General features: G+C 46.0%; 1 protein-coding gene across 1 annotated transcript; it reads left to right on the top strand.

Annotated features, from left to right (window-relative positions):
• Positions 1-318: 318 nt before the first annotated feature.
• On the top strand, positions 319-22,460 carry LOC121006107 (40S ribosomal protein SA). Its single transcript, XM_040439033.1, has 8 exons — positions 319-468; positions 617-782; positions 4,459-4,577; positions 5,919-6,164; positions 14,031-14,159; positions 19,342-19,498; positions 19,571-19,621; positions 22,304-22,460. Exons 1-8 carry the CDS (start codon positions 349-351, stop codon positions 22,402-22,404), a joined length of 1,089 nt encoding a protein of 362 aa, XP_040294967.1. The 5' UTR covers positions 319-348; the 3' UTR covers positions 22,405-22,460.
• Positions 22,461-23,970: the final 1,510 nt, after the last annotated feature.

Here is a 23,970-nt window from a genome sequence, read left to right as displayed (position 1 = left end):
AAAGGTCCTGCGTCCTGTAGGATGTAGTTCACACCTGGTGCTGGGGCTTCTGCCCTTTTCCTGGCTAGCAGCAAACCACTCATAAGCCCCAGAAAACAACTTCTCATTCTTCTGCTTCTTGCAGACTCCAGACTAGCTCCGCCTACTCAAGAAGTCTGGTCACACGGGCATGACATCATCAGAGGTCCTTTAGCTGGCTAGGAGATAGCATCTACCATGCGCGCGCTCTGTGAGAGGCGGTGCTAAGCAGTCACGTGATCTTGTGACGCCAGCGCCTCAAAGAAGCCAATACATTCTAGGCGTTACCCAGCGAACAAGCACATCTCCCATTGGCTGGCTGCTGTTTACATGTATGTAAAGCGGTTTGTGATTAGCTCGCAGCTGGGCTATATAAGGACGCTGCTGACGCGCGCCCAGTCCTTTTCACTCTACGGTTTTTGCCGGAGCCTCCATACGGCGTTGTCTCTTGTGAGTGTTCTGCTAACGGAGAGCGTTGCGGGCTGGTGACATAGCTATAGCGCGGTCTTATGACCCAATGCTGCTGTGTGTGGTGTAGGCTCCGACATAAGTTATTAAAGCCTTTCATGGGTCTCTAACGAGCGCGTGTCTCCCTTAGGTTCCCCATCGTAGCTTTCACGGGGTGTTAACAATGTCCGGAGGCCTCGATGTCCTGCAGATGAAGGAGGAAGATGTCCTCAAGTTCCTGGCCGCAGGGACCCACTTGGGTGGCACTAACCTCGACTTCCAAATGGAGCAGTACATCTATAAAAGAAAAAGTGACGGTCAGTGCAGCGTGCCCCTTCTGTGAGCGCCTCTGGATGGCGGCAATACCGCCTCCTGTGCAGGTTCTCTGTACCTTCACTGATGAGTGGGTAGTGGTGGCAGGATTGACTGTCTTGCCCAGTAAGAGTGGGTAGTGGTGGCAGGATTGTCTGTCTTGCCCAGTAAGAGTGGGTAGTGGTGGCAGAATTGTCTGTCTTGCCCAGTAAGAGTGGGTAGTGGTGGCAGAATTGTCTGTCTTGCCCAGTAAGAGTGGGTAGTGGTGGCAGGATTGTCTGTCTTGCCCAGTAAGAGTGGGTAGTGGTGGCAGAATTGTCTGTCTTGCCCAGTAAGAGTGGGTAGTGGTGGCAGGATTGTCTGTCTTGCCCAGTAAGAGTGGGTAGTGGTGGCAGGATTGTCTGTCTTGCCCAGTAAGAGTGGGTAGTGGTGGCAGGATTGTCTGTCTTGCCCAGTAAGAGTGGGTAGTGGTGGCAGGATTGACTGTCTTGCCCCCAAGGCTGCTTGCCCAGTAAGAGTGGGTTGATTGCATCTCCAAGAGCAGCCTTTACCAAAAAAGCCTCTTCTAAAGCTTTGGTAACTCTTCTTTAGGACCATAGCTGTGTATGGAAAATGTCATAGATTACATCTCATGGATAGCCTCACACGTGTTTTAAGGCTACTCTCACTGGTGTTTACTTGGTCCGGCAGGGGAACAGCCTGCTGGATCTGTACTACAGTACATCTGTGAGCTGATGGCAATCCGCCGCATTCACTATAATGGGGAGCAGCAGCACGGGGCTGGGCGTACTTCTGGCTGCTCACGGGTGTACACCGTAGTACTGATCCGGCAGGCTGTAAACGCCAGTGTGAAACAGGCCTAAGGGTACTTTCACACTGGCGTTATTTTTTTTCCCCGGTATTGAAATCCGGCAAAGGTTTGTGATGTGCAAAATCAATACTGATGCATTTAATTCCAGTATTGAGATCCTCTGCTGGATCTCAATACCAGAATTAACACAAGTGTGAAAGCAGCTTTAAAGGGCTTCTGTCACCCCACAAAAGTCTTTTTTTTTTGTTGGGATAGTTACATTCCTTATAGCGCGATATAGGAGAATATAATGGTCTTACTTTCATGCGGCCGTTTCTTTAGAAAACGAAGTTTTATAATATGTAAATCCAGTCTCTACCAGCAAGTAGGGCGTCTACTTGCTGGTAGCCGCAGCAGAAAACCGCCCCCTCGCAGTGTTGATTGACAGGGCCAGCCGTGATCTCCTCCTCCGGCCGGCCCTGTCAGTATTTCAAAAATCGCGCGCCTCTGTTCATTCGGCGCAGGCGCTCTGAGATGAGGAGGCTAGTCTCCTCAGAACTCCCTCAGTGCGCCTGTGCCGATGACATCACCGAAAGAGAAGTCATCGGCGCAGGCGCACTGAGTTCCGTCCTAGGGGCTCTATACCGGAAAAGAACTGATCAGTTTTATCCTAATGCATTCTGAATGGAGAGCAATCCGTTCAGGATGCATCAGGATGTCTTCAGTTCAGTCACTGTGCATTTTTTGGACGGAGAAAATACTGCAGCATGCTGCGGTATTTTGTCTAAAATTCCGGAACACTTGACGGCATTATTTTCCATTGAAATGCATTAATGCCGGATCCGGCCCCGGCCCCAAGTGTTTGGGAAAAACTGATCCAGTTTTGCGGTCTGCAAAAAAACCTTTAAAAATGTGAAAGATAAATACCGGATCTGTTTTTCTGGATGACAACCGGAGAGACTGATCCGGTATTGCAATACATTTGTGATCCAGATCCGTGTACAAATGGTATCCGTTTGCATACAGATTGCCGGAATCCGACAACGCAAGTGTGAAAGTACCCTCATTTATGAAGTTAAGTCTCGCAGGACTTCACAAAGTAATAACTTTGGCTCATCGCAGACAATACATTCTAATACTGTACGGAGCTCCTGCTCCGTACAGTATTAGAACGAAGTTTTATGCGAATCAACTTCAGAGGTTTCATCCCAAGTCAATTCGCTCATCTTTAGGGTACTTTCACACTTGCAGCAGAGGATTCAGTCAAAATGTGTGCAAACTGATGGCGTTTGTCAGACGGATCAGGATATTGATCCGTATGACAAATGCACTGAGATGCCGCATCAGTCTCTCCGGTGTTATCTGGAAAAACTGATCCGGCATTCTTTCATATTTGTTTTTGCGGTCTGAGCATGCGCAGACTGCATGCCAGATCCATTTTCCTGGAACACTCGGGGCAGGATCCGGCATTAATGCATTTCAATGGGAAAAATGCCGGTGTTCCGGAATTTTTGCTGGAAATAAAACCGTAGCATGCTGCGGTATTATCTCCATCCTGAAAAGTCAAAAAGACTGAACTGAAGACATCTTGATGCATCCTGAACGGATTGCTCTTCATTCAGAATGCATGGGGATAAAACTGATCAGTTCTTTTCTGGTATTTAGGGCTCTTTCACACTTGCGTTGTTGTTTTCCGGCATAGTTCCGTCGTCGGGGCTCTATGCCGGAAGAATCCTGATCAGGATTATCCCAATGCATTCTGAATGGAGAGAAATCCGTTCAAGATGTCTTCAGTACAGGACCGGAACGTTGCCGCAATCCTGAACACTTGCCGCAAGGCCGGAGCCGGAATCAATGCCCATTGAAAGGCAATGGGCATTAATGGGCGTTTAGCTTTTTCTGAATGGTTACCATGGCTGCTGGGATGCTAAAGTCCTGTTTGCCATGGTAAAGTGTAGTGGGGAGCAGTATACTTACCGTCCGTGCGGCTCCCGGGGCGCTTCAGAGTGACGTCAGGGCACCCCATGTGCACGGAGGACGTGATCGCATGGATCACGTGATCCATGCGCATGGGGCGCTCTGATTTCATTCTGGAGCGCCCCGGGAGCCGCACGGACTGTAAGTATACTGCTCCCCCGCTCCCCACTACTACTATGGCAGCCAGGACTTTAATAGCGTCCTGGGTGCCATAGTAACACTGAACGCATTTTGAAGACGGATCCGTCTTCAAATGCTTTCAGTTCACTTGCGGTGTTACGGATCCGGCAGGCACCTCCGGCAAATGGAGTGCACGACGGATCCGGACAACGCAAGTGTGAAAGAGCCCCAAGTCCTTAGGACGGAACTCGGTACCAGAAAAGAATAACGCTAGTGTGAAAGTACCCTATGTTGTCACATTACCAAAATCTTTAGAGTTTCGATACCAAGAAAAAGTATTGTGATACTTGATATTATTTGAAAAAAAAAAATAAATCTAAGTACCCACATATTAACCTTGTGGTGGGGGCTCAATACGATTACAGCAATAGCAAGTTTTTATTTTGATACTTTTAAACCTGACTTATTTTTGGTCTACAGATTTGTATGAAGGCTTGTTTTTTGCAGGATCAAACTAGTGTTTTGTTTTTTGGGGGGTTACATACAACTTTTTGACCACTGACATTTTTTGTCGCGCCCCCCCCCCCAAAAAAAAGTTGAACTATGGTGTACACTGTGCAGGGACATTTTTTGTTAGTAGTTCAGATGCTTTTAGATGTGGTGATACAACCACCATGATACTGAGCCACCAGAGATACCAGTTCATACAGTGTACACTGCTATAACCGCTCATCAGGTGTAAAGTTCCTAACATTGTGATAACATAAATATTGGATGTGACCGATTTATTTCAGGCATTTATATTATAAACCTGAAGCGCACATGGGAAAAACTGCTGCTTGCTGCACGGGCCATCGTTGCCATTGAGAACCCAGCTGATGTGTGTGTCATTTCTTCAAGGAACACTGGTCAGGTACTTAAACTATTGTTATAAATATCAGAAACTAATGTTTCTATAAAGTTTTTATACATTAGGAGGAAATGCCTAACCTGAGAATCCTTGCAATAATCTGCTTATGTTTACTGGGCTCCATGTAATCTGCTATAGGTGTAACTTTCACATGCCTTAGGCCTCATGCACACGACCGTTGTGTGTTTTGCGGATCCGCATAACACTGATGGCGTCCGTCTGCGTTCCGCAATTTTCAGTAATGCGCGGACAGCCATTAATAGAACTGCGTATTGTCTGCAAAACTGACAAGAATATCCGCATCTTTTGCAGCCCCATTGAAGTGAATGGGTCCGCACCCGAGCCGTAAAAACTGCGTAAATGAGAAATAACACTTGAGGCCTCATGCACACGACTGGTTTGGGGCCACATCCGCTCTGCATTTTTTTGCAGGTCGGATGCAGACCTATTCACTTCAAAGGGGCAGCAAAAGATGCGGACAGCACTCCGTGTGCTATCAACATGTCCATTACGTGCTGTTCACAAAATTATAGAGGTGTCCGCATTATGGACAAGGATAGGACTGTTCTATTAGGTGCCGGCCGTTCTGCAGAATGCACACCGCCAGTATTCGTGTTTTGCAGACTGCAAAACAGTCACCGGTTGTGTGCATGAGCCCTAACACATGTATGCCCTCAGTATTTCAGTAACTTCTCTGCAGGCTCGGTCTAATGGTTTACCCTGATATGTTGCTCCAGAGTGGGCAGAGACCTGCAACCTACATGCTTCAAATAAAATATTTCATCACATGTCGGCTAGAATAAATTGATCTTTACTTGGAGACGGTGAAGAAATTCAGTATTAACAGTGGAGCCATTTAGGGGTCACTGCTTTGAAGGTTGTCCACTTTGGTTAAACAGACAATGTGAGGAAAGAGGAGTATATGCAATTAATTTAGAACTTTTAGGAGTGCTGTTTCCTTAATTGTGAAGGCCCGTTGCCTTGTTAACCAAACCTTTTGTCCTGACTGCATGCCACTGCAGCCAGAAAAGGGTTAGTTTTGGAGGGGCATGGGATGAGCACCTCTGCTAGTTTATGCTGAGCACAGATGAAGCCTCAGTGCAGTACTCGTATCTGTTCTTGTGCAGGTCATAGATTTCTAATAAACGTCTAGGAAACTATCACCCGTGCAATATGTTGGGAATCAACTCTTGCTGCCTCAAGTGGAGTGCAGTGTGAACAGAGCCCGAGCTGCATGGGAAGGGTTGCTTTATTAGCCAGAGGAGTGAGCTGCTGCTGCAAAGAGTATTGAGTATTTGTCCAGCATTGATTCAGAAAAATAACGCACCTGATGTCTTATTTCAGAGAGCCGTGTTGAAGTTTGCATCTTCATGTGGAGCCACACCAATTGCAGGACGCTTCACTCCTGGTACTTTCACCAACCAGATTCAGGCTGCTTTCCGTGAGCCACGTCTACTGGTTGTAACCGACCCACGAGCTGATCATCAACCTCTTACAGAGGCATCCTATGTCAATATTCCCACGATTGCCCTTTGTAATACAGATTCTCCACTACGCTATGTGGATATTGCTATTCCCTGTAACAACAAGGTGAGAAATGGTTAGTCAAACGGGCTTGTACAGAGAACGTCAGGCACAAATCTCCAATATACTCTGTACCCTCAAATGTATTCTAAAAGCTTGTTTGTAATTATATATAGTATTGCTCTAAAATTCTACTGAAAAGGAGCTTGTCTACTTTCACACTTGGCTTTCCGTTTGTGAGATCCGTTCAGGGCTCTCACAAGCGGTCCAAAACTAATCCGTTTGCAATCTAATGCATTCTGCATGGAAAAGGATCCGCTCAGAATGCATCAGTCGTGGTGTCCGTCTGATGAAACTGAACCAAACAGATCCGTCCTGACACACAATGTAAGTCAATGGGGACCGATCAGTTTTCACTGGCACAATAGAAAATGGATCCGTCCTCCATTGAGTTTCAGTGGTGTTTAAGACGGATCCGTCTTGGCTATGTTAAAGATAATACAAACGGATCTGTTCTGAACGGATGCAGACGGTTGTATTATCTGAATGGATCTGCACAAAACGAGTGTGAAAGTAGCCTAACTTCTAGGGTGAGCCCAGAATTTTATAAGGAGAAATCACTCTTATAGGTGGCAATTTTTGTATTGCATTTTACTAATTTGGGGCGGATCATTTCTCCACTTCCATTTTCTTCTATATATAAAAAAAAAAAAATAGTTTTTGTTTAAATTTCAACCTTGCTGCGGAGTACTGTGGTTTTGGGCTAACTTTATACTAGCGCTAGAGATCCAGCAGGTTGTTCCCTGCTAGACCAGCCTGCTGGTTCTCAAGCGCTAGTGTGACGCTAGCCTTAGTTCTACATGGAGTCCAGGCATGCTGTTTTCATGGCTAATGTATAGCCCATATCTGAACTCATGAGAGCTCATAATCTTTAAAAAATATTAAATGACCTTTGCCCATAAATGAGTTAAATGCAGTCATAATTGCTCTTGAAGGTGACTAGGGGTGAGCTAATTTCATATTTTGAAGTTCGAGTTGGGGTATATGCTGAATTGCGTTTTAGATGCAGTTACCACGGACCATAACGCAGTTCTATGACTGAATGCCTTTAGAGGCATTCCTTTTTTCCCCAGTCGTCTCCATGACACCAAGTCCTGAGGTTAAAACCCCCACCCCCTCCTCACATCACCAGTGTTTTTCCTGTCCCATCAGGATAGGAAGCAGGAGAGGTGCACGGAGCTCGTCTGGGCTCACCTGGAGTTTTTTTTTTTTTTTTTCATCTGGGCCGAGGTCGGATCTGCAGTGCAGCTCTCCCTCCTCCGTTTGGTTAGGCCTGGGCTCGGGCACATAGGTAGTGCCCCTGCGAAGATTCCCTCTGCGGCGGTCCCGGAGGGCTTGATGCAGAGGGAAGGAGGAACACGGCGGATCGGCACTGTGATGTGTCCCTTCCGGCCGGCAGGCGGATGACGTCAGACGCCGGGGGCGGAGCTAAGCGCGCTGACGTCATCAACATGCGCCACAGGTCCTGCAGCATGAGAAGCACATGGAGACACTATAAAAACGCTCAGGACCTGTGTAACGGCGCCCTGCATAGCGCGGCTCACATATTTTGGTGAAGCATCTCTGAAGCGGTCGGGAGTCAAGATGAGCACCCCCCTCACGCCGGGCTCTGGAACCGAGCCTGCATCAAACCCTGGGACAGTGAGTAACCTGTTCTCAGGTACATGCCTTGTATGGTGGGTTCAGTCTGCTCATCCTTTCCTCCCTTACCATTTCAGGGAGAAAAGGATTCGGCTTCTGCAGCCAAAAAAACTAGAAAATGTGGTATTTGCTGCAAAAGATTGTCTAACACTGGATCCAAGCCCCTGTGTAAAGAATGTACTGCCAGTGTCATCAAGTCTGAGTCTTCTAGTCTAATTGAAGACATTAGAAAAGTGGTAAAAGAAGAGGTTCAGCTAGCCTTAACTACCAGAGAACCTACTCCTCCCAAAGTTCCCCCCACTCAGGACGCCCGTAGTGTTAAATCACTTATCCTGGATTCCGACTCTGAGGGGCTGGCGGTCTCAGACTCCGAATCTGTCCAAAAACACCCGGCATCTTCAGATGAAGAGGGCGAATATAAGCGCTTCCTGTTCAATCCTGAAGATATTGATGAACTTATCAGGGCCATCAGGGCCACCATTCAGATGGAGATGCCTAAAACCCCTAGGTCTACCCAGCAAGAAATTTTTGGGGGTCTAGGTGAAAGGAAGAAGGCCGTTTTTCCAGTCCCTGATAGTGTCCAAAAATTAATTAGGTCTGAATGGGAAAAACCGGATAAAGGATCCTTTATCCCAAGAGGAATTAAGAGGCGCTACCCCTTTAGCCAAGAGGACTGTACGGATTGGGAGACCATTCCCAAAGTAGACGCGCCAGTGGCCAAGGTAGCAAAACATACGGCCCTACCGTTTGAAGACTCAGCACAATTGAAAGATCCTCTAGACAGGAAAGCGGAGAGTCTCTTGCGAAAGACCTGGGAGACTACGGCGGCCCTTCTCAAACCGGGCGTTGCCTCCACATGTGTGGCCAGAACACTGAACCTTTGGCTAGACCAGCTAGAGATACATCTGGTCAATAAGACACCACGGGATCAAATTCTAGAGAGCTTGCCTCTATTAAAGATGGCAACCTCCTTTCTAGCAGACGCAGCTGCTGAATCAGTTAAACTGTCCGCCCGTACAGCTGTTCTCTCAAATACAGCGAGAAGGGCACTATGGCTTAAAGCGTGGTCAGGAGATATCACATCTAAAAATAAATTAATCGCACTCCCCTTCCACGGTCAGTACGTTTTCGGAGAAGATCTAGATAAAATCCTAGACAACGCGACAAATAAAAAAAGAGGGTTTCCAGAGGAAAGATATAAACAAAAAAGGCAGCCCTTTCGTGACCGATTTTTTCAACCCGAAAATAAAAAAGATAAAGGGAAGACTGGGAGGTGGAGCTATGCGAAGGGAGGCAGGGGGAGAAGCTTCCTCTTCAACCCAAATCGGGCCGAAGCCTCCTCATCCAACAACAAACAATGACGCCATACCAGTGGGGGGAAGACTCGGCTCCTTTCTAAGATCTTGGGAGCATGTAACAAACAGCCGGTGGATCTTAAGTATTATACAAGAGGGTTATCTGATAGATCTTCTCTCTTCCCCTCCACAGAAATATGTGATCACTACCCTTCCCCCATCTCAAACTGCGACCTTAAAAAACGACATAAAAAACCTATTAACCTTGGACGCCATAGAGCCCGTCCCGAAAAATCAGACAGGACTGGGATTCTATTCCCGCCTCTTCATTATAAAGAAACCAAACGGGAAATCCAGGGTAATTATAAATCTGAAACATCTAAACAAATACGTAAGATATCAAAAATTCAAAATGGAGACCCTGAAGTCAGCAGTGAAACTCTTAAAAAAGGATGCAGTGATGGCCACAATAGATTTAAGCGACGCCTATTATCACGTCCCAATTCACAGGTCATCAAGGGAATTCCTAAGGTTCGCAATAGAATTGGAGGGAAACATTCAGCATTTCCAGTTCAGGTGTCTCCCCTTCGGGATCTCTTCTGCCCCAAGGGTTTTTACCAAAATAATGGCGGAAGCCTTGACAACCTTGAGAGAAAAGGCAATTTGTGTGATCCCCTATCTGGACGACCTACTGGTAGTGGCGGACAACATAGAGACCATGGGAATCCATCTCGGGTTAGTCCTGGATCATCTACAGAGCCTAGGTTGGCTCATCAATTGGAAAAAATCGGATTTAATCCCATCCAAACGGAAAGTTTTTCTGGGCATTACTCTAGACACAGTCTCCCAAAGATCCTTTCTACCACCTCAAAAGATAGTAAAACTTCAGACAGCTTTGAGGAAGTTCAAGAAGGAGAAATTCTGTTCAATAAGACAGGCCATGAAGGTACTAGGGAGTCTGTCCGCTTGCATTCCAGCAGTTGCCTGGGCACAGTTCCATCTAAGACCACTCCAGAAATTCATCTTAGACAAATGGAACAGATCGCAATTAACCCTAGAGAGGAAAATATTCTTAGATGCAGAGACCAAAAAATCACTAACTTGGTGGCTCAGCAATTCGAACCTAGAAAACGGGATTTTCTGGGCACAAGATCTCCCTCTAGTCATCACAACAGATGCCAGCCTCCACGGGTGGGGAGCGGTCGTCCAGGGGAACTCCTACCAGGGAACATGGGGGAATTACGTGAGCCAGCAATCCTCAAATTTCAAGGAGCTGAGGGCAGTGTGGGAAGCACTGAAACACACAAGTCAGCTGGCAAAGGGTCGTCACGTCCTAGTCTACTCGGACAACGCTACAGCCGTGGCCTTTATCCAACACCAGGGAGGCACAAGGCATCGCCCGCTACAGAACCTGGCAAACAAAATCTTTTCCTGGGCAGAAGGCAACATTCAATCTCTTTCAGCGGTTCATTTGAAGGGAGTTTTAAACATTCAGGCCGATTACCTAAGCCGGCACAGACTAGACCCAGGGGAATGGATGTTAGCTCCAGAAGCCTTCCATTTAATCACGAAGAAATGGGGCAGGCCGACGATAGACCTGTTTGCATCCAGGAGAAATCATCAGCTAAACCAGTTCTTCTCCCTCAACCCCAGGGATCATCCTCGGGCAGTAGACGCCCTCAACCAGAGTTGGACAACAAACTTAGTCTACGCCTTCCCCCCATTTCCGCTTATCCCCAGAGTGTTACAGAAGTTCCTAAAAGAAAAGTGTACACTAATCCTGATAACCCCCTTCTGGCCCAAGAGAAGTTGGTTCTCCCTCTTGAAAGCCCTCAGCGTGGAAGCTCCTCTCCTTCTACCTCAAAGGCCGGACCTTCTAAGTCAGGGACCTATTTCTCACCCAGACCTGAAAATACTAAAGTTAACAGCCTGGATTCTGAAGAATCCAACTTATTAAACTTTGGTCTATCAAAAAAAGTAGTGAACACCTTACTCCTTAGCAGGAAACAGAGTACCAACGACAAGTACCAAAAAATATGGAAGAAATTTGCTGATTGGTCTGGGACCTCCTTCAACCAGTTTAGAGCCAACATCTCACTAATCCTGGATTTTCTTCAAGAAGGGCTAGATTTAGGTCTATCCCCCAATACCCTTAGGGTCCAGGTATCGGCTTTAGGAGCACTATATAATACCAAGCTAACGGAACATCCCTGGATATCCAGATTCCTTAAGGCGGCAGATAGGATCAGACCTACAATTAGAAACATGGTGCCACCATGGAACCTTAATACAGTACTAGGGGGTCTAACCTCCGATCCATTCGAACCTCTGGACTCTATCCACATCAGATGGCTTACCATTAAAACGATTTTTCTGGTGGCAATAACCTCAGCCAGAAGGGTCTGTGAGCTGCAGGCCTTGTCCATCCAAGAACCATTCCTTGCAATATTTGAGGACAAATTAATTTTCAAATTAGATCCGACTTTCCTCCCCAAGGTAGTCTCGACCTTCCATAGGTCTCAGGACATTGTTCTCCCCTCGTTCTGTGACGATCCGAAAAACGATCAAGAAATCACTTACCACACATTAGATGTCCGGAGAGCGGTCTTAAAGTACCTGGAAGCTACCAGCCTTTGGAGAAAAGACAAAAATCTGTTTGTCCAATTTTCAGGTCCTAACAAAGGGAAGAAAGCGGCAAAAAGTTCCATCTCCAGATGGATTAAGATGGCAATCTCCGAAGCATATAAAGCTCAGGGAAAAGACGTCCCTGCTTCCCTAAAAGCACATTCTACGAGAGGCATGGCTGCCTCCTGGGCGGAAAAAGCCTCAGCCTCCTTACAACAGATTTGCAGGGCAGCAACATGGAAAAGAGTTCATACTTTCACTAAGCACTACAGACTAGATGTAGCTGCTAATGACGACCTAAGATTTGGACGTAAGGTCCTGTCGGCAGTTGTCCCCCCCTAATTGTATCTTTGATATTGTCTCAGGACTTGGTGTCATGGAGACGACTGGGGAAAAGAGTATTACACTCACCGGTAATCCGGTTTCCTGGAAGTCTCCATGACACCACATATATCCCACCCTTTTTTTCTGCTATTAGCTATTATCCTTTCATCCTGGGGTTCTTCGTTAAAATACACTGGTGATGTGAGGAGGGGGTGGGGGTTTTAACCTCAGGACTTGGTGTCATGGAGACTTCCAGGAAACCGGATTACCGGTGAGTGTAATACTCTTTTCATTCAGTCATTATAGAAGTCTATGGGCTGCAAAACAGATCCGCCCCGTTTAAATTATGCAGAAGAGGACTCCCCTGCATAACTAAAACAAAGCGGATCTGTTATGCAGGCCATAGACTTCTACTATAACGCAATGCCTCTAAAGGCATTCTGTCATAGAATTGTGTTATGGTCCATGGTAACGGAATCCATAACACAAATCCCTTTGTACCAACAAACGAAGTGTGAACAAATTTCATAAGCGTTAATTCGCTCATCTCTAGTATAGCTACAGTCCGCCAAGCATCTAAGTGCTGTGGAGACTAGGGCTGTTTTTAATGCCCTAAGTTTTCTATAGGATGAGTCAGGTTAGAGGAATTGAGTAATGGGTCTAGAGCAGGGATGGCCAAACTGCGGCTCTCCAGCTTTTGCAAAACTACAACTCCCAGCATGCCCAGACTGTCTACAACTATCAGCCTACAGCAGGGCATGGTGGGAATTGTAGTTTTACAACAGCTGGAGGGCTGCAGGTTGGCCAGCCCTGGTCTAGAGTAACATTTAGATCTCCACCCACTACGCAGATTCCTTCTTGGAAAGACTGTAGACCTTGTAGTAGTACATTAACCAGCCAGGGCATCTGCTTGGAGTTAGGAGCGTAGATACCGGACATTGGGATTGCAGTGTTCGCTATCTGGCCTTTTAGAAATGGAAATCTCCCATCTGGATCTCTAAGACTGGATGCTAGAGTGAAGGGAAAAGAATTGCAATGGTTACGCCTCTCGTTTTGGAATCTGGGTAACAGGAATTGGAACCATTGAGAAGTATTTCCTAGCTAGACTGGGAAGTTTACCCTGTTTATAGAAGCCCTTCTACAAGAGACCCACATCAGTATGATGAGCAGTTGAACCCGAGATCTTAGTTGGCGAGTTCAATCCCTGTACATTCCATGAGACCACATTTTATAGCGGTCATATATCTCCACTAAAGTCAATGAAAAATAGATTACAAATACCATGAGTACAGATCAGAACAAAATACAATAGAGTGGAAGCCTGCTCCTCCAGTCCCCAAAAACAATGATCTCCAGACGGCACTGCCCTCCTGTTGACAAGTAACTTAAACAGTAGAAGATGTACAAAAGTAATGTGCCACTCCTTTTTGGAAGGAGTAGTAGTGCAGAATATTAGCTTAGTAATGTAGTTAAGCGAAAGAGGGGAGAGAGAAGAAATCGCCAAGAGAGTAAATAGGGAAATGGTAGGGGGGAGGGGTGGGAAGCGCAGTGTCGCTGGATTGGGCACAGAGCCTGCCCTGCACCAACTTAGATGGGGATCATCGGCATCTCAGAAAGGGAGGGCTATAGTAGAAAATTGAGACCTGAGCTTAAGGAGAAAACAATGAAGCATTAAGGATATGCAATAAACAGACTTGACTGTAAGAGTTCATTCTGGAGATGCAGCAAGCCTCTTGCGGTTCCTGTTTTCCATGGCTGTATAGTAGGCAGGCTGGGAAGGTCTGCCACATCAGTGACTGAACTACACCTGAAAAGCTGATCTGAGTGGCGGAGGTCCAATATCCTGCACCCAATCATTGTGGCCTGTCCTGAGGGTAGACAATCGCGTAGTAAAAGTTGGACATCCCCTTTAATGATTTCAATGCTACAACCACTTTTATATAGAAAAGGCTGTTCTTAATTAAAATGTTTCTTAAATTTTCTTTAGGGAGCCCATTCAGTTGGCCTGATGTGGTGGATGTTGGCTCGTGAAGTTCTTCGCATGAGAGGCACCATATCTCGTGAGCATCCATGGGAGGTCATGCCTGATCTGTATTTCTACCGTGATCCAGAAGAGGTCTGTACTTAATGTGCAAAATTTTAATATTCATGTAGTTTTGAGTCATAGGCTAGTTTTGAGTCTTTAGAATGATTAATATTTATATTGCTCAACATATAAAATAACTGAGGATCTCTTAAAGGGGTTGTCCACGAAAAATATTCTAGTTTTCAAACTAGCACAGTGATCTGAATACTTTTGTCATTTAAAAATTTAGCATAGCCACTAAGTTATTCACTGAAATCTATCTTTATAGCGCCAACTGCTATTTGTTATTTCTTTGTCCTGCTCACTGAGATGGTCGCACATGCTCAGTTTCATCCTTCAACTGACTCCTGAGCTGTGATAGGGAGAGCTGAGACACTCCCCCTGAGCTGTGATAGGGAGAGCTGAGACACTCCCCCTGAGCTGTGATAGGGAGAGCTGAGACGCCCCCTGAGCTGCAGCAGAAGACACTCCCCTTGAGCTGCCAGCCTGATATAAATAGCAGAGCAATGAATAGGGAGCTCTCTGGACCCATGTGAAGTACAGGGCTGGTTCAACTTTGTTAGAAAGAGATGGTCATGTCCTATGAGGTTTGATCTTCATTTTTTTACATTAGTCATGAGATACTGGTGGAATTGTGTTGTGGGTGAAACAGCTGTTTGACTTTGCTGGAAAGCACCCCATTGAAAAACCTCAATGAACACAACCTTTAGCAGTTCCTGCAGTGCCGATTCATATAGCATCTCCCTAAGTGGTACTATTATGTAAGATACAGAGTTAATCTGAGGTATATGTTGGGGGTTACTTACTATTAACATGATGCACATGGAGGTCCAAATTGATAAACTGCGCACCGAAGAGCGAACCATTAATCCTGCTTTCACTGAACCCGATCCCCTCATCTACATAAAGCATCTTCATTGCAATCCTCATCTCCGTACGATCATTAGTGTATTCTCTTTTGAGTCTCAATATGGTCACTGTTAAAGCGAGCCTTCATTAGTGCTAACTGGATGACCACCCTTGGAGTTGGCTTGTAGGCCAGAAACCCTCTTTAACCCCTTTAGCCATTAAGTACCTGTACATCAGTGGCTGAGAGAATGTATGGAGCGGGCTGCTGTGCTGAACGCACTCCATATGCAGTGGGTGCCAGCTGTATAATATGGTAGGCACCTGGCTGCAATGGTGGGATCGGTGATGACGCCTAAACTGTTCATTTAAACCTGCGTTCAGTATCTATTGCAGCATCTGTGAGGTTAGGCAGAGGCATGTGGCCCCCTCTGCCTTCCGATTGGAACACCTGCAGTGAAATCGCAGGGCTCCAATCTGTAACATTATAAATAGGTTTTTCAGAAACAGCACACCGATGTAGTTAGTTATTCAACCTTTATTAACCAGTGGTACATTCTCAGATTATTTTATGACATTTATTGCTATCTGCAACGTTTCGGGCCCATTCGGTGCCCTTTGTCAAGCTGGATGGCCGGTCTGCGTGTTTCCACGTGGAAACACGCAGACCGGCCATCCAGCTTGACAAAGGGCACCGAATGGGCCCGAAACGTTGCAGATAGCAATAAATGTCATAAAATAATCTGAGAATGTACCACTGGTTAATAAAGGTTGAATAACTAACTACATCGGTGTGCTGTTTCTGAAAAACCTATTTATAGCTATAATCTCACTCCGCGGGTGGAAGGAGGTAACAGGAGACGAGCACCCACAAAAGCCGTTCAATTTAGACGTGTGCTGAGGTGTCACTATAACTAAGAAGATTCCAATCTGTAACATGACGGTCTAGGGCATGGGTGTCAAACATATGCGGCCCGCGGCACATGCGGCCCGCAATGAATATCTTTGCGGCCCGGCAGTCTAGTATCTCTGAACATGAGCGCGCTGCTATCGGCGCGCTCATGTTCTCTCAGCAGCACGGGGAGAAGGAAGCTGTCCTCCCTCCCCCTGTGCTGCTGCCACTGCCACCAATGAGAAGAGAGGGGGGAGGAGGAGGGGCGGGCGCACTGAGCCACCAATGATAGGACTATTCCCATTTCCCACACAGAGCGGCGCCCAGCGATGTCTCAGCACTCACCATTAGTCCTGGGCGCCGCTCTGTTCGCCTGCAGTGCTCCATTACTGTCTCCTCTCCTGCTCCACATGCTGCTGATTACTATCAGAGCGATGGGAGGAGACATCAGCTTCACTAGTGGGCGTTCCTTCTCCCTGCGCTGCGATTAGACAGCGCTACAGCCAGGAAGAAGGAACGCCCACTAGTGAAGCTGATGTCTCCTCCCATCGCTCCGATAGTAATCAGCAGCATGTGGAGCAGGAGAGGAGACAGTAATGGAGCACTGCAGGCGAACGGAGCGGCGCCCAGGACTAATGGTGAGTGCTGAGACATCGCTGGGCGCCGCTCTGTGTGGCCTGATGGTGAAAGTCAGTCTTTAACACAATACAGGAGGCGGGTGCCGGCAGCAGAATCGCATTGCCGGCACCCTGCCGCTGACAGGGAGCTGCGATCAGAGGCAGTTAACCCCTTAGGTGCCGCACCTGAGGGGTTAACTGCTGATCTGCCAGTACCAGCCTCCTGTATAAAGGGGTAATTTATCATTGGTGGTGCAGTGTACCCCCCATCCCATTAAAATCATTGGTGGCACAGTGCGCCAGCCCCTCTCAACCCCCCCAGTATTAAAATCATTGGTGGCAGTGGCCACAGGGACCTCTCCCCTCCCCCTCATTGGTGGTGCAGTGGCAGCTTCTGATCGGAGCCCCAGCTGTGTAAGCCTGGGGCTCCGATCAGTTACCATGGCAGCCAGGACGCTTCAGAAGCCCTGGTTGCCATGGTAACATCCCTGATGCTGTGTGCACAAGGCACAGAGCAGCAGGGACAGTGTGAAGTCCTATTCACCCTGATAGAGCTGAATAGGACAAGGGATGAAAGATCCCAGGTTCTCGCCCCTAAGGCTACTTTCACACTTGCGTTCAGAGCGGATCCGTCTGAGACGGATCCGCTCATATAATGCAGACGGTGGATCCGTTCAGAACGGATCCGTCTGCATTATATTGTAAAAAAAATTTATTTTTTTTTTGATGCGGCCCACAAACTAAAATTTAGTTTTTTTGGCCCATGTTAGCCTTTGAGTTTGACATGCTTGGTCTAGGGCCTGTTGAAGGTTCTCAGGCCTGTCATTTAAGTCGTTTCAAAAGTTAAACAATTATTTGAATCCCCCTCGCTTTGCCAGTTTTACACACAAATAACTGGTATCAGTGTCTGAAAATGCCAACTATTAAATATAAAAAAATTTCCTGTCTGGTATACCCATAATGTAAAATAAAAATGTGCAATTCACAATTTTTTGGGTCACCTTATTGCCCCAAAACTTGAATAAGTGATCAAAATTGTATATACCAATGAAAACGTTCAACCCACAAACGTACAGCTCTAAATGAAATTATAAGTTATGGCGATGCAAAGAATTTATATTTTTTTCCAAAGGTTTATTTAAGTTGTAAAACAAAAAAACTACACAAATTTAAAGTCTTCGTAATCATATTGAGCCACAGAATAAGCATGTCTTGTCACTTTTACTGCACAGTGAACGCCATAATTTAAAAACCTAAAAAATCTTGTCAGTATTGTGGGTTTTTTCAATTTAACCCCACAAATAACTTTTTGCTGTTTTCCAATACGACCCGTGGTAAATTAATTGATGGCATTAAAAAAATATAACTTATCCCATAAACAAGCTCTCATTATGACTATATGAACCAAAAATTAAAGTTGTGGCTACAGTAACATAAGGGGGGAAACAAAATGGGCCCAGTACTTAAGAGGTTTAAAGAGAACACCACCCTTAACCCTATCTCTACCAGCACTGTACATGTATGGCACTGGAGTGATGTGTAGACATGGTGCCCCCTCGCATGTGGAGTTTCAAACAGCAGAGACCTGTGGCTAATTACAGTTACGGCAATAATGCTGATTACATCATCTAAAGCCTTTAATTACTGTAATCAAGTGAGTTCACGTCCTCTAAATGCCCAAAAACCCGGAACTTCCTACCGTCAACTCCTGCAGCCAATGGGGTTGTCGGTAGTTGCTCTGAATACGCTAAGCCTCGCTGACGGATGGCAGGCTTTCTGCCTGCGCCAAATACTGAACGGGGCGGCGATTTACACGGCAGACGGGGCTAGCAGGAGAACCACCGCTGGTCTGGCCCTGTCAATCAAGACAGAAGGGTGTGGAAATGAGGTTGGCGAATGGAGCCTCTAGGAGCAGGTGCCCTGCTCCTAGTGGCTAATTTGCATATAATAAAAGTTAAAATTACACGAAAACAGGGGCATACTTGAATAAAAGATGCAGAGTTAAATTCAGGTGACATAGCGAAATTAATAGCGAAAATTGGGGTGACAAACCCTTTAAAGGGGTTGTGCCGGATCCTAAAAATCGAATTGTGTAAACGTTGTCTAGTCTCCTGCACAGTATAATGGTGTACCTTTTATCAACTTTCCTGAGTCCTAACTTTAATCTCTGTGCTCCCTCTGGACTTCCACCTTGTGGGCATAGATCAGCTGCAGCCTCAACACTTGCCATGCTTCTGTGCGCTGCCAAAAAATGTAAAAGCCCAATATACCGTTCCCTGAGCGGAAAATGCAGCGAACTCGCTGCTGCTTCCTAATGTGACAAGCCATGCAATCTGCCTACCCTGCCCTAGTAAGAAAGGGATGCAAATGCCTCTAATGCCACCAGATGTAAGGCAGCTATCCTATAAGCCAATGTTCAGCTCCTTTTAATAAGCTTGGAGACTCTGCCCTAGTAGCGACGCTGGTAATGTCCTTCAGTCTGCATGTGTGAACACAGTGCTGAATGTTCCACAGAGGGCATGTTCACATATTTGTCATGGGACTGGCATGAAACTGAGCTAAACAAAGAACCGTTAAATCCACCAGACAATGGATAACTGGAGAGACCAAAGCCGCAGTGTATGCACACAGAACATTTTCCTCTGTAGTGAGTGCGCCCAAAAGAACATGTCTGGGCTGATGGGCAACCTTTTTTTTTTTCACACACACACTCTGGGAGGCTTCCAGAATATCCATTGTGTAGATTTAACAAAGTATTACTGGCAAGGCTAGTTAATATGGAGTGGGATTTTATTAAATCTGGTTTAAATTTACTAATCCGTATTTGCCAGTCACTGTCATTTTTTCCACTTTTCAGATTGAGAAAGAGGAGCAAGCTGCTGCTGAAAAGGCTACCACAAAGGAGGAATACCAGGGTGAATGGACCGCACCTGTTGCAGAATTTACTACAACTGAAGTTGCTGACTGGTCAGAGGGAGTTCCGGTTCCTTCAGTGCCCATTCAGCCGTTTGCAGGTATGTGGCTGTTTGTTTTTTGTAAAATTGCTTTATAATTCTGGATGCCTTTTAATCCGGTTTTCATTTCAGATCGTCCTGAAATTACTGCTGCAGCAGCGGCAGCTCCCAAAGTTCCTGCTGGTAAGGAGAAAAATATTGATGACATGAAAAATAAAATGATACATAACTTTCTAAATCAAATTGGAGTTAAAGGGGTTATTGGATTTTTTGCTTTCTTTCCTCCCTCCCCCCCCCCCTTGATTAGTGGTATTGTTTTAATTGATTCTTATAAAGTTGTTGCCCAGCTCTGGGCTCCCGATCTAACTGTATGCTCCTCAAACACTTGCCATACACCGTAACAATCCTAGCCTGGTTACAACCCACAGCGCATGCGTACTGTAATTGTTGGGCAGGATATAAATTCAAAAAATTGAATAACCCCTTTAAACTGGAAGTTTAAGATTGTTTCAGAAACGGAGATATAAATGTCTGAGTATTATACTGTGTACTTCAAAGTAATCTAAGAAAACCTAAAGGCCCCTATCTGCCTATACAGAAATATGCTGAACCTGTTGGTTTAGGGTGAGTCAGTCAATTTCGCATATGGGGATCTGCAAATCAGATACTGGCCATGTGCATCCTGCATTTTCCTTTTCTGCAGGGATCAATGGGTCCACGTTTGATCCACCAAAAATGTGGATCGAATGCAGACTGAAAATATGGTTGTGGGCATGAGGCTTAAAGGGGTTCTGCCGCTGCCTTCTCAAACAGCTGATTGGCGGGGGTCCCGGGTGTCAGACCCCTGCCGATCAGATGCTGATCTATCCAGAGGATAGATTATCTGTTTTAAAAAACTGCAGAACCTCTTTAATACTGAAGAAAAATCTGACCCTCAACTGTTTTTTGTGAGTTGTAGTTTTTTGTGACATCACTATTTATTTATTTTTTTAGCACAGTTAGAGATGACAATGGTCAATCGGCCATTTTGATTTGTTAAATCAATTGCTGTAGGGGATAAATATTAGATTTGTACAGGCATTTTGTGATATGGCAGTGCCTAGCATTTTTTTTTCTTCATTTTTAGATTATGATGAAAGGAGGGTGGGTGATTTGGGTTTTATATTTTCAAAAACATTTTTTTATAAACTCGACCTAGATGACTAAGCAATCATTAGATTGCCTTTGCAATTCATTTGCAAGATTATGTTCTTATAGAGCCCTGCCACCTGCAGGGCTCCATAGGAACTACAGCTCTGATATCCCAGGTTTCTTAAGAGCGGGGCTTTAAGATACAAGAAACAGCTCCTCCAATCACTGGAGTTATTCAAACCCCAGGAGTGCAGTGCTCCCAGTTATCTGCTTTCAGATGCCATGGTCACATTTGGCTTCTGTTGTGTGAAATGGCAGGTACCCAGTGGCTATGGCACTCTGTTCAGACTTCGGCTGTACATGTATGGTAGTGGTTGACAAGGGGTTAAAAAAAATTTTAAACAATTGTCATTGCCACATCTGAAAGTCAATTATTGAAGCACTCTGGGATTTATTTATTTTTTGCCTAAATAGTGCGGTGGGATAGGCCATCAAAGAATATCCATGTTTTGTCAGTGGTTTTTGCATCAGTGATTGTGAGCAAAAACCAGAGGTGGAGGCTACATAGAAATAAGGGAAAGATCTGTGCCTGTTCTGTATTTAGACCCACGTCTGATTTTTGGCTCAGTCAATGATGGAAATGACTGATAACGGTCTGTGAATGAGACCTTACAGTACTGCAGAGTCCTTTGAGGGCAGCCATGACGGATCAGTGACACGGCTGCTGCCCCTTACACTGCAGGGTCTCCATGCTTTCCTGTGAGTGTAAGCCTGCGCCCTCTGCTCTGGAGTCAGCACACAGATGGCAGGAGGTTTATAGAACTGCTGCAGATGGCAGTATACACCACACTTCTGTATACCTGCACTTCTGGTCCTTTAGATGGGGAGACATTATCTACAGAAGAACATGGTGGCTGGAGAGGGGCCTGAGCTACACATGATTAGAGCAAGCTCTAGACTCATGACCAGGCTCCCATAATGAAAAGGTTTCATATGTTGACAGATTACACTGCTAGAATAGTGATGTAGCATAGTAACATAGTTTGTATGGCTGAAGACATTCGTCCATCCATTTTAGCCTCTTGTCCAGCAAGTTGACCCAGAGGAAGGCAAAAAAAACTGAAGTAGAAGCAAAGGTTTTCTTTTAGGGGAAGCAACCCTTTAGGGGTTGGAGGCTATGCCTCGGGTACTGGGCAGCTGCAGGGTCTCCTGTTCTGCAGACAGAAGATAAACGCTGTGCACAGGATCTTGCCTCCCTCCTCCCCCTGCAAACACATAGTTGACAGACTGGGGGAGTCCTCTCCTCTGTGCTCTTATGCGGGCTGTGACGTGTCTGAAGAACATTGCACAAGAACAGGTAGGTGGAAGATCTTGTGTAGCAGCAGTGTCATTGTACTGTACGGCTGGGACTTGTAGTCCCACACATACAACATGAGTATCCCAGCAGACAAGGCAGCAATTTTATTCACCCCTTTGCAGAAAAGGGGAGCAGAATAGCAGTCTGACACCCACAAATACTTTTGAGGTAAACCTTACACTGTTACATGCACCGACAGTTCTGCAACTGCATGTAAGCAAAGGAACAGAACTAGGTAAATGAGTAAATATGTATTTTTTGCTTACCTTGTGTATTTTGCTGATATCAGGTTTACAGTGCTTTTACAGAATTCAGACTAACCCTTTTACAAGTGTGTAACACTATATAAAATACTAAAGTCCTATTTTCATTTGTAGCAGAAGACTGGAGTACTCAGCCTGCTAGCACAGATGACTGGTCTGCTGCCCCAACTGCGCAAGCTTCTGAGTGGGTCGGAACAACCACCGAATGGTCTTAAGTCACTCTAGTTTCAATGCCTACCATGGCCCATAATAAACATGTTTTCAAAATAAAGGAATCTTGTCTCTTCACTAAAAATTGAGGTTTGTTACACTGCTACTCTTGTAGATGTGGTATGCTCTTGTGTACCAGGAGAGCTATCCGTGCCATTGCAAAGCTTTGGAGCTGGCTCCTATACGTTCCGGGCTGCAGGACAGTGTCTGATTAGTAAAAACTGTTAGTGGTTGTGTTCCTTTCCAAAGTCAGGACGGTGTAGGAGTCGGCCCTAATGCATTGTAACAACCGTTCTGGTACACAGATGAGGGCTCCTTTTGATAATGCTCAACTTCTCTGAACTAGGGTTGGGTGATATCAAAAATATTCCCAAGATAACGATATTAAGAATTTTATCGAGATAACTATATATTGAGAAATACCCATTTATGGGGATGAAGACACTATACTGTATGGAGGCCACAAGGAGAGATTATATACTGTATGGGGGCCACAAGGAGAGATTATATACTGTATGGGGGCCACAAGGAGAGATTATATACTGTATGGGGGCCACAAGGAGAGATTATATACTGTATGGGGGCCACAAGGAGAGATTATATACTGTCTGGACTCAGGAACTATACTGTAATGCCTGCTATGAGAGATCAAGTGCCATCACCATGTGCAGAGCAGCTTGCAGGCAGGGCTAGGGTCGTAGAAGACATACAGACAGTATAACCTTTATTTCCCCAGTCGTCTCCATGACACCAAGTCCTGAGATTGACTTCCTTCTGATTGGACAGGAAAAACACAGAGGTTAAAACCCCCACCCCCTCCTCACATCACCAGTGTTTTTCCTGTCCCATCAGGATAGGAAGCAGGAGAGGTGCACGGAGCTCGTTTGGGCTCACCTGGAGTTATTTTTTTCATCTGGGCCGAGGTCGGATCTGCAGTGCAGCTCTCCCTCCTCCGTTTGGTTAGGCCTGGGCTCGGGCACATAGGTAGTGCCCCTGCGAAGATTCCCTCTGCGGCGGTCCCGGAGGGCTTGATGCAGAGGGAAGGAGGAACACGGCGGATCGGCACTGTGATGTGTCCCTTCCGGCCGGCAGGCAGATGACGTCAGACGCCGGGGGCGGAGCTAAGCGCGCTGACGTCATCAACATGCGCCACAGGTCCTGCAGCATGAGAAGCACATGGAGACACTATAAAAACGCTCAGGACCTGTGTAACGGCGCCCTGCATAGCGCGGCTCACATATTTTGGTGAAGCATCTCTGAAGCGGTCGGGAGTCAAGATGAGCACCCCCCTCACGCCGGGCTCTGGAACCGAGCCTGCATCAAACCCTGGGACAGTGAGTAACCTGTTCTCAGGTACATGCTTTGTATGGTGGGTTCAGTCTGCTCATCCTTTCCTCCCTTACCATTTCAGGGAGAAAAGGATTCGGCTTCTGCAGCCAAAAAAACTAGAAAATGTGGTATTTGCTGCAAAAGATTGTCTAACACTGGATCCAAGCCCCTGTGTAAAGAATGTACTGCCAGTGTCATCAAGTCTGAGTCTTCTAGTCTAATTGAAGACATTAGAAAAGTGG

The sequence above is a fragment of the Bufo bufo genome, chromosome 6 (genome assembly GCF_905171765.1).
Source record: "Bufo bufo chromosome 6, aBufBuf1.1, whole genome shotgun sequence".
NCBI lineage: Eukaryota > Metazoa > Chordata > Amphibia > Anura > Bufonidae > Bufo > Bufo bufo.
The sequence above is the reverse complement of the archived record's forward strand: the minus strand, read 5'-3'. Positions and strand labels throughout refer to the sequence as shown.

Excerpts from the sequence above, each read along its gene's own strand:
- LOC121006107 (XM_040439033.1), top strand. The coding sequence starts at position 349 with ATGTATGTAAAGCGGTTTGTGATTAGCTCGCAGCTGGGCTATATAAGG. Across the intron at positions 4,578-5,918 it reads CTTCAAGGAACACTGGTCAG|AGAGCCGTGTTGAAGTTTGC; the intron begins GTACTTAAACTA and ends GTCTTATTTCAG. Across the intron at positions 6,165-14,030 it reads CTATTCCCTGTAACAACAAG|GGAGCCCATTCAGTTGGCCT; the intron begins GTGAGAAATGGT and ends AATTTTCTTTAG.